This window comes from Biomphalaria glabrata, chromosome 18 (genome assembly GCF_947242115.1).
Source record: "Biomphalaria glabrata chromosome 18, xgBioGlab47.1, whole genome shotgun sequence".
Classification (NCBI taxonomy): domain Eukaryota; kingdom Metazoa; phylum Mollusca; class Gastropoda; family Planorbidae; genus Biomphalaria; species Biomphalaria glabrata.
This window is the reverse complement of record NC_074728.1, coordinates 24,012,508-24,024,041: the sequence shown is the minus strand read 5'-3', so window position 1 is coordinate 24,024,041 and position 11,534 is coordinate 24,012,508. Positions and strand designations below refer to the sequence as shown.

Below are 11,534 nucleotides of genomic sequence, written 5' to 3'. Positions count from 1 at the left end.
CTAATAACTAATGACTAATAACTAATGACTAATGACTAATAACTAATAACTAATGACTAATAACTAATGACTAATAACTAATGACTAATGACTAATAACTAATAACTAATGATTAATGACTAATGACTAATGGCTTATAACTATTGACTAATGACTAATGACTAATAACTAATAACTAATAATTAATGACTAATAACTAATGACTAAGGACTAATAACTAATGACTAATGATTAATGACTAATGACTAATGACTAATGGCTTATAACTAATGACTAATGACTAATAACTAATAACTAATAATTAATTACTAATAACTAATAACTAATGATTAATGACTAATGACTAATGACTAACGACTAATAACTAATAACTAATGATTGTTGGATTTAAAAAATGATTTATTTAACCCTTCCTCCCCCTCACCCCCCCCCCTCCAAAAAAAAAAAACAACAACAAAATCTGGTTTAGCGAATGTATACATCTACAACTGATAATTCAATGATGCGGAAGCACTGGGAGACTGGGAGATGTATAGTCCCTTCAAGATAAATATTTTCTAGTTCTCTAGCGAAATTTAAATTGATTTCTTTTGATACTTTGAAAAATATAACGGTCAATTTAGAGTTTACCGGGTGTGGCCCGAGGAGCTAGTCCTTCTTTTCCCAACGCTTTACAGCAACTGTCACTTTTCTAGGGAAATCGTAATTAGAGCCGTCCCACCCATGTTCCATGAAGATATGAGTTGAATAGAGGCATTGTAAAAAAAATAAATTCCTCGTCATGTTGAAAGCTCCTCGGATTAATTACCCTTAGTGGGCAGAAATTTTTGAAGGCCGTATGTGACCCACGGGTCGTAGTTTGGGTATCACTGTCTTAACATATTTATACTTCTATTAATAAATGAACTATTCTTACGCTAGTGATGTAGTGTAGAAATATCAATTAGGGACTAAAAGTGAAACATGCATTTATTGCATTGATTTTTAAACTTGATCAAAACTTGTGTATTGATGAAGATTTGGAAGATGCCAACATTGGACCGAACAGAACTCGTGTAGGTGTAGTAGTCTACAGTACAGAGGTGGGGGATTATGTGCCGCTGATGTCAAATATACCCATCTTGAAATCCAGTAAGTTATATAGTTTTTCTCTCGTGAAATCAACACAAGCAAGCATTGTGTATTTTTTTAAACGTATTATCATCATTTTTACATTTTTATGACAATCTTCATCATTAACAGCTTCTTTATTGTCATTATCAAGATTATTATCATTAAAAAGCTTAATTATTAACATCAGGATCTGCCTATCTATCTATCTATCTATCTATCTATCTATCTATCTATTGTTAGATAGCTAGTTTAGTTCGTTGGGTGGCGCACTTTAATGTACTGACAGTGAACGGATAGTTTAGAATGACGACATAGACTTTGGGGTTAGAGGTTAAGATTGACTTTTAAAAATAAGTTACTGCTAGACTCTTGAGGGGATAACATCGTTCTACAGTGACAGACTAGACTGTGGCCCATTCTGTATTAAACGTTTGTTTCAAGTTCACCTTGAGTCAACTTGGTCATTGAGTCTGTGTTCCTGTTAGTACCTTATCTATATTTGTGACGGTATGCATGATTTTTCAAGAACTCGCTATTGAAATACATCAAACAAGGTACGCACGCACTTAGTATAATTAAGCATCTTCTAGAAATACTTTAGCTACATCTGACTACACATGCATCCGACACCATCTATCTTTCTATCTATGTATCGATCCATGTATCTATGTATGTATGTATGTATGTATGTATGTACGTATGTATGTATGTATGTATGTATGTATGTATGTATGTATGTATGTATATATGTATGTATCTATGTATCTATGTATCTATGTATCTATGTATCTATGTATCTATCTATCTATCTATCTATCTATCTATCTATCTATCTATCTATCTATCTATCTATCTACCTATCTATCTATCTATGCATGCATGTGATATATTATACATTTTATATATTATATAACTTTCGACACTTCTGTATAGAGAAATGACTTTTGTAATTTCTTTTACTAAAAATTTGAGCTATTCGCGTCTGACACATATAATGTATAATTTGTATGTTCAGCAACATAGCCCATTCTTTTATTTTCTTATAAATCGATTCTTGTGTTGTGATGTAAAAGAAATGTGCAATATTTCAGATTGATCTGAGATTACCAGACAGACGGACAGACAGACAGAGTGAGTTGATATAAGCATTGTACAAAAAATATTGCGTTTGTTTAGGGCAGAAACGGGTCTAATAAAATCAATTTTCTACCGCTTCATTATGAATTGTGTGCAGAAAGTTTAAACAGTTGAATGACACTGTGGCTAGGAACGGATGTGGGCCACAGCTTATGGTTTAAAGAACGTAAAAGGGAATCTTTAAAAAAAGAATAAAGGTACTCCACAACGAAGGCGCAGTGGCTGAGTGGTTTGGCTTCGAACCGAAGGGTCCCGGTTTCAGCTTAATTCGATATTGGGTGCCGGAGAAATAACGTGCACAAACTTTTGGCTAGACAGACAGACAGAGTAGATAAAAGCTTTGCAAAAATCACAACAATTACATCCATTGCAGGTATTATGAACTTCAGTTGAATGACACTGTAGCTAGGGACGGATGCGGGCCACAGTTTATGGTTCAAAGAACGTAAAAGGGGATCTTTAAAAAAAGAATAAAGGTAGTCCACAACGAAGGCGCAGTGGCTTAGCGGTTTGGCTTCGAACCGAAGGGTCCCGGTTTCGTTAATTGGATAAAAGTAAAATGCGGTTGGTAGTTGTGCTGGCCACAAGACACCCTCGTTAACCGTTTGCCAGAAAATAAACAGATTATCTCTACATCATCTGCCGTATAGCTCGTAAAGTCTGAAAGGTGAAATTTTTAGTTCCAAAACATTGACATACGACTGCCGTTCAGGTTACGTCTGAAACGCCTTAGCTATCTCCAACGCAATGTTTAAAAACAGCTGCGTACATACAATACCCCCTACTCTCATTGAATTGTCAAGATATAAATATATTTCATGTTCCCCTTTGTATGCGAACACACACACACACACACATACATAGATATATTTAGAATGTGGCCTTCCTTTATTAACGCTTCGCAGAGTTGACATTAGTGACTCTTCAATAATATAATGCTTTAATTCAACACGCTTCACACTACACAATGAAGAGATTCTACAGAGACGCCCCAATTTATGAATTTTTACAAAGCTCATATCAAATCTCTCTGTCTGTCTGGTAAAAAGATGTACACGTATCAATTATTCTGGCTCAGTCATGTAATTAAATTTGTAATACGACTCAAACGACAGCCCATGAAGGGGACTAAATTCAGATTCAGTCAAGTACTATTTCTTTCCCTTGTTTGAAAGGTCTCAAAGTAATTTTTCATCAATGTTAATTAACTAATTGGTTATTTTTTTATTTTTTTTAATTGATTCTTGTGCTGTCAGGTAAAAGAAATAATTGTGCAAATTTTCAGCTTGATTCGATATTGGGTGTCTGAGAAATAACGTGCACAAACTATTGGCTAGACGGACGGACGGACAGACAGACAGACAGACAAACAGACAGAGTAGATAAACGCTTTGCAAAAATCACAACAATTACATCCATTGCAGGTATTATGAACTTCACGTATCCAGCAATGACCAGGGCTACTGATGTCGGAATTAGAAAAGCCGTGGACATCTTGACCAAGGAAAAACGAAATGTTTCCCGGGTGATGGTGATTGTCTTATCTGGGAAGTCGGACAACAGGTAAACAATGATGGCCACATAAAAGCCTTCCTTTACGCCACATGAAACACTAGGACAGGCGTTCTCAACCTGTGGATCGCGACCCCCTTGGGGGTCGATTGACGATTTGCCAGGGGTCGCCTAAGACCATCCAAAATTATGGATTGTTATTGTCTATTCTTCTATTGCTGCATGTGTGTGTGTGTGGGGGGGGGGTGTAAAAAGGGTCGCCGAGCATAAGAGGTTGAGAACCGCTGCACTAGGAGAACCCTTTGGTATATAATATATAGCTAATCTAATTTTTTATGGACTCAAGATAGATAACAACAGGTTAAAGTTTCGTTTCCCTTTTTCGTCAACTGTAAATTGGCGAATTAGTGATAAAATGAGTGTTGAGTGAAGTTTTCAGGACTTTGGTGGGAGGACATATAGGGGACTATGGAGGAATACAAATTAAGAACTAACTAACTAATCAACTCAATTTATTTAAACAGGAAAAGCGCAATAAAAGTTAATTTAAGACGGCGGCAAACATTTTGAAAGTTAAGATAGATAAGGGAGGTAAATTATTCTCTTCTGCTCTACACAACGACGTCAAATGAATTTTCAATTTCAACCCTGAATAAATTTATTAAGAAATATATATATATATATATATATATATAAAATTCATTTGAATTTGATAGTCTAAATTTAAAATACATGATCTTAACTTGTTTTAAATCAAATTTATCTTTATCTTTAATGAAATTTTAAATAAAACTATGTGCACCAATGTGCTGTAAATATAGTTGTGTCCCTTTGGTCCGCTGTAAATTCTCATGGTCAAGAAATCTACAATTACTTTTGTTTTAATACTAAGTATGTTCTTGTTCAACGTACATTATACCTATCAGGAGTGGAATGGCTTTTGTTATAGTGCACGTGGTATTCTTAAAAGTAAAGTTTCTCGCTCAGACCTAACGAAAAATGAAAAACTGTCATGGAATCCACATATTGATGAAACTACAAAAAAATCAAACAAAGCATTAGGATTTATTAAAAGAAATTTCTATAAATCAAATAAGAACATAAAACTAAAATGTTATTTAACCTTGGTTAGGCCAATAATAGAATATGCATCCTCTGTTTGGGACCCCTCAACTCAAGAAAACATTAAGAAACTAGAACAGACACAAAATAGAGCAGTGCGATTCATAACAAACGAATATTCACATTTGACTAGAGTAACACCTTTAGTAAAATCACTAAATTTAGAAAGCCTTCAGGACAGAAGACTCAAAAGTAAAGTAGCAATAATACATAAAACACTGAACCATAATCTTCAAATACAAAAACAAAATTTAATAAAATACTATGAAAGACACAAAGATAAAGGCACATTCCTCGTCCCATATGCTAGGACAAATTTGTACAAATACTCCTTCTTCCCTAGTGCTATTAGAGCATGGAATGGGTTGCCTGAGCTAGCCAGGAAAACCAGTGACTTGGCAGAATTTAAGTCATTGGTTAATATGCATGACTAAATGCATGACGCGTAGGACGTAATCATCTTCTTTTTTGAAGTAACGTCTGTATTATATAAGATAAGATAAGATCTATAGGGCAGATGATGTAAAGGACATCTGTTTCTGTGGCTCACCGTTTAATAGGGTGTCATGTGGCCAGCCCAACGACCAACCGCCTTTATTTTTCACAAAAACTAATTTCAGGTACCTTTAAGAGCTGGGCGGACTCACAGGCGCCCTTAATATCCGAAACCAAAATTTTCTTTCTTTACCAGGATTCGAACTTAGAACCCTCCGGTTCGGACGTCAAGCGTTTTACCACTCAGCCACCGCGCCTCCACTATCATTGTTCTAAGAATTCATTTGAAGACCCTTGAAATTCTAGGCCCGACAATTTTTCATTCTGGGAGGGCTTCAATCAGGTGTGAGTTTGTTTATATCCCTAATACCTAACATCCGCTCTGTTATCAGCAGTAGACACCTTGGTGGGCTTGGCCACGTTCGTAGAATGACAATAGATCGACTTCCACAAGACATTCTGTATGGCGATCTCAGGGCCGGTCTTAGGGCACTGAAACCTATGCGGCGGCAGTGGGCCCTGCACTTCCATAGGCCCCGCGCTAACACTAGTTGTAAATTATTAAATTAAAACCAATATAACTAGAGCTTGATAATCAATTACTAGATCTAGATCTAAAAAATAAAATTATATGTTACATAGGTTAGGGTTGAAAAAAAAACAACCAACTCTACTTCTTTGAACTACTTGACAAAACAACGCCTTGATCCAACTTTCTACAAAATGTACACGATCGATCAGTCTCGGATAAGAATTTATTTCCGGTTTCAAGTCTAGTAGTATATATAAGTCTATGGGGAAGACATATTAGGAACCCCATTTATTACGTAAACACAAGCGGTGTTGCACTGACGCGCTAGTGTGCAAATGTACATATGATACCAATATGTTACAACACCCCACCTGGTGTTCTGGTTTTCTAATAGTCTTGTCTAACGACCATTTCCACCCCGTGAACCACGCTGAGGCCGGGTTAACGTGTACTTGACATCAGCAAAGTTCTGAAGATATCCGGGAGCAATTAATTCCCTTAAAGCAGCGGTTCTCAACCTTTTAGGATCAGCGACCCCTTTTTACAATCCCCCACTCTGCCGCGACCCCCCCCCCCGCACATACAGAGGAATAGACAATAACAATCCATTTTTTCGATGGTCTTAGGCGACCCCTGGCAAATCGTCAATCGACCCCCAAGGGTGCCGCGATCCACAGGTTGAGAACCCCTGCCTTAAAGCCATAATAGCCACGAAGGCGAGGCCTTCGGTATTTATCTATACTTTTCATAACTGGACTAACGCTTTTTTTAAGATTTTCCTTTGTTTTATTGTTATAGAACTAAAACGAAGCTGGAATCAGAACTTGCACAAGCCAAAGGTATAGACATTTGGGGTCTAGGTATTTTCCCCTACTTAAGCATGACTGAGTTGGTAGACTTAACAACTAATGGAGCGAAGCAGGTATTGTTTTTGTTTTTTTTTAAAGTAATTTTTAATGTTTTTGTTTTGTCTTAAATCTCACATTCATTAGTAATTAAGAGCAAAATAGTCGCTCTTTAAGTTGTTTTAATGAGGTACTGTCTGTTTTTTAAAGTATTCAAGTCACTCCTTCATGGAGGGTGGGTGGACGCTGATCTCAAAATGGCTCTAACGATTTTCCTAGAAAATTAACAGTTGATGTATATCTTTAAGAAAAGAAAACTCTAATTTGATTTCTATGATTTTTCAAAACAAAAATAAATTTGGCTAGAGATTAAATCTAGGTCTAGATTACTCTAGAACCTCCATCAATTTTGAAAGGACTATCGCGTTCTTGAATGGACTAATACTATAGGTAACGTGGTCACTGATTCTAGAGTTTAATAAAATTAATGTTCAGGAAAATTATGCGTTGTCTTCTAGGTCTAAATCTAAATGTTTATAATTGGAATATTAAAATATGTAATAGTTCTATACATTCACTGAACATTGATCCATTCTCAACAAGAACGGGAAAGGGACATTGTAAAAATAATTAAAGCTAACATTCGCTCAATAAGTTGCATAATTTTGTTTTTACTGTTTGTCTTGCTTTTATTTATCTTGTTCTAATTTGAGTCGCAAGTCTAAGTAGGTTTCTTTTCTTTACTATTGCAGTAACTTTGACTGTGTATAATCTATTCTTCAAATGCAATTTAAAACTAATTTTTTATCATCGGTGACCAACTTTTTTCAGCTTTATTCGTCATACGGGCTTTGTAAAACATCATACATTATGTTGTTAAACTATTGGTGGACAACTAAACCGCTGTAGGCGTATCATATCCGACTTTTAAAGATTCTATAGTACCATTGTAAACAATACAAACGAGAACTTTTATTACAATATAAACATATTTAACTTGAGGTAACTTGAGGTAAAAATGAAATTTAAACTTTAGCAATAATATAAAATGGTTTTCTGAACATAATCAAACTCACTAAAAGAACACGTCTCTTCAGTATTGACGTTCTGGAGTCGTCTCTCCTAACCAAGACAGCTGACGACAATTCCGCTTATCTTGCATCATTCACACTGCATTGTTAACCTCATCCCACTGTCACCATAGAAACACACACACTCTCCATAGCAATGGGCCATACATCTCTTTACAGCAGGGGTTCTCAACCTGTGGGTCGCGATCCCCTTGGGGGTCGATTGACGATTTGCCAGGGTTCGCCAAAGACCATCGAAAAAATGGATTGTTTTGTCTATTCTTCTATTTCTGTGTGTGTGAGCGGGTGGGGGGAGGGGTTGAGGCAGAGTGGGGGATTGTAAAAAGGGGTCGCCGAGCTTAAAAGGTTGAGAACCGCTGCTTTACACGGCAGTCGCGGAAAGCGTCACCTACAAAAATATTGTCGAGTCATGAAATTCCGGACATTGCCTCCTCACGGACCAGAGGTTGCAGTACTTTGTGCATCACTGACTTGTTATTTTAACAAAATTTATATCTAACATAGTATTTTTTTTGGTGTGTATGAAAATACAGGCTTTTGAAATAGAAAATATTAGAGACTTCTTTGGAGCCTTTTCCAGTTTACCAGCAGGAGAAATCAACAGCATCTGTAAGATCATTTGTTTCTTTATTATATTTATCGCTTAAAAAAAATAAAAAATTGCGGGCGTTGGATACGAAACTAATGCAAGCATTTTACGCTTAGTAATTGTAACTCATTTTAATTTGGCAAGTTTGACTTTGGTTAAATTTGTTTATAATAATAATAATTTAATTTGTATAGGGCTGTTACATACAAGATGTATGCTCAAAGCAATTTGATAATATTGTCACAAACCGCCTCTTGTCCCTTGTCAAGGACCGCCGCAGATTACGAAAGGAATACAATAGATTCAGTTTGGAGAAATGCTCAAATGTTGTATTTTATGCGAATCGCTACTGTATTTGATTGGTTACTGGAAATACTGTACTCATCCCTAATCTTTATAGTGGATCTGTCACTCCGTAAACCAGCTTGAGACTCTGGATAGATTCTAGAAGATAGTGCCAACTTAGCAAATAATTTTCCTATATTGCCGCGGAGACAACCCTCAATTGTTGCTATCGCTAAGATCTCCTTTGATATTATATATTGTGACTGGGCCTATACTTGCGAATGTCCTGTTGGTCGCGGCCCGATTCCCTGTAGCATATACAGAGTCTAGATTTTTGAGATAGGACTGTTGGTTAGCCTTTATTTCATCCGTTGGAATGCTATCGCTTTTTTTTTTAAGAACATGGTGGCTAAAAACTATTTAGACCACAGAGCTACCTTTACAATTATCTAGTGCTGAATAAACACAAATTATTCACTCTTTTTAATTTATATATTGTATACGGCTCCATTTTGTCTCGGAAGACAATGAATGCGCCCAGATGAGTCACTGGCTTTGCTTCGTCTTGAGACGGGGCAGAATCTGGAGTGACTGATCAAGCCAATTCTAGAGCGGCAGTGTTTGCCACAGTTCGTGTATATGCATCTGTCGTATGAATAGTAATTCTATTGTTATAATACATGATATACTTTCCACAGATACATATCGTGAACCAGTGGATCTCGTGTTTGCTATTGATGTGTCCTTCGAAATTGGAGAAGAAAATTTCAAACTCATTCAGAGCAATGTTTTGAAATGTAAGAATTTATCTAGACACTGCTTGTTGTTTTACATAAAGATCTATTCAAGTTTATAATTTAGTGAAGAAGAAAATTTCTGTACTCTGAAAAAAACAACAAAAAACAACAACATTGTTTATGGATATTTTCTCAACTATTTTATTTTCATTTCTAATTTTTAAAAAGCTTGTATCAACGCATCCTTTTTGTCTGTCTGGATTTTAAATATTTTAATTAGCCAACTTCTCATTATCTTATTAAGTTGAAACGTATTTATTTTTAAAGATAACACATATATTCATAGAAAAAAAGTGACAACATTTTTTAATAAAATATTGTTAATTAATTTTTTTAATATCGAAAAAGGGAAATAAAAATTACAATATCGAGAAATATTGTTGTAAATGTAGAGTTATTCCCCTTATATACGTTGGTGTGTTGTTTTTTTTTAAGTATTCTTCTATTTCAAATGTTTAGGTCTTGGTTTGCTCTTTATTGGCCCATTGGACACACATGTTGGTGTAGTGCTATCCACATCTGTGTCTCCACCTTCAATCCAGCTTCAGTCAGACTACGAAACTATTTATTCCAGTAAGTAGCCTTGATTTGTAGCGTTTATCATTTAGATCAGAGGCGGCCTTAGAGGGTGGCGAGTGTGTCAAGCAATCCAGGCACCTTGCCTTAGTGGAGTTCAGCAATAAAGACAATTTTTTTTGTGACCGTCTGCTCTTTGGTGGGGCGTGGTGGCTGTGTGGTTAAGCGCTTTGCTTCTGAACCTGGGGTCCAGGGTTCGAATCTCGGTGAAGAATGGGATTTCGAAATTGGGTAATTTTAAACTCTAACGGGTACCTGATTTTAGTTGGGAAAGTAAAAGGCGGTTGGTCGTTGTGCTAGTCACATTATGCCCTGCTCGTTATGCGTCGGTCACAGAGACATATAGCCAGTGGGCATTTTACAAGTAAGTAATTATTTTTTGGTACCTTCTTTCATGATTACCTGTATCTGATTTTAAAACTCTTAATGTAGTCTAGATTTAGATCTAGACATTATCTATATTAGATTTACGTAAAAATATAAGTAAAGCTTAGATAATCTATCAATAGACATTAAGCAAGAAGCTGTAAACCCCCAGTGGACCCTAGCGCCGCAACCACATCTCTCCACCCAACTCTGCTTTTTTGCTCCCATGTCATTCCAATACCCTTAGCTTCACTGATGAATGACCTCTTCCAGGTTTGCTTGGGTCTGCCCACTTTCCTTGCTGATTCCAATCACGTGTTGTCTGGCTAGCTAGGCTTTTGTCTAGTTCTCTCCCCGCAAACTTACAGTAGTCAGTGGCGTAGCTAAGGTGAGTAGGGGGGAAATTGGAAAATCCACCCGGACCCACACTTGAGAGGGGCCCCGAAATGAGTGTTGGAATTTTTTTTTACTTTAAATACATATTAAATATTACGCGAAATGCAAGACCTCCCAAAGAGGTCAAGCCCCCCCCCCCCCCGGGCAAATTCCTAGCTACGCCACTGACAGTAGTTATCTTTTTCGGCTACCTAATTCCGAATATCCGGCCTAGGTTTCTGTTAGTAAAGGTCTAAAGTTTTCCCGAATTTGTTCTAATGACTCTCCATGTCTCTGAGCCGTACGGAAGGACCGACTTAACGTCTGTGGTATAGATTTGAACAATACTTCACTAGCTACCCTGTAAAATTACGGCTCATAATTACATGTGACTATATTCCATTAGGTGTATCAAGTATCAAGTTTTCTGACAGGGTCGTGACCACTGACAAAGTTCTAGGTACTGCTGTGAACAGTTTGCTTGCCACCCAGAGGAAATTGTTCAAAGCTGTAATTCTCATAACCGACGGACACTACATCAACAAGTAGGTTTCTTAATTAAATCTTGGGATTTTTGTATATAGCTAATGTCAAGTCTGTCTGTCTTTATGTCTGTCTCGAACAAATTTGAAAAAAGTAATCCTCCCACTTTCCATTTCTCGGATTAAGTTGAAATTTAGCATAATTATTCATTACTCC

The 11,534-nt window shown here is 36.5% G+C and overlaps 1 protein-coding gene across 2 annotated transcripts in view; it reads left to right on the top strand.

The window, feature by feature from the left end:
* LOC106053312 (collagen alpha-5(VI) chain-like) overlaps nt 1-11,534 on the top strand; it is a 64,501-nt gene that overhangs the window by 7,464 nt on the left and 45,503 nt on the right. For both annotated transcript variants that reach the window (XM_056016945.1, XM_056016944.1), the window contains exons 4-10: nt 1,018-1,131; nt 3,675-3,813; nt 6,710-6,833; nt 8,381-8,456; nt 9,420-9,518; nt 9,978-10,091; nt 11,242-11,380. In XM_056016945.1, coding sequence (XP_055872920.1) covers nt 1,018-1,131; nt 3,675-3,813; nt 6,710-6,833; nt 8,381-8,456; nt 9,420-9,518; nt 9,978-10,091; nt 11,242-11,380 — 805 coding nt within the window. The remainder of the gene's footprint in view (nt 1-1,017; nt 1,132-3,674; nt 3,814-6,709; nt 6,834-8,380; nt 8,457-9,419; nt 9,519-9,977; nt 10,092-11,241; nt 11,381-11,534) is intronic.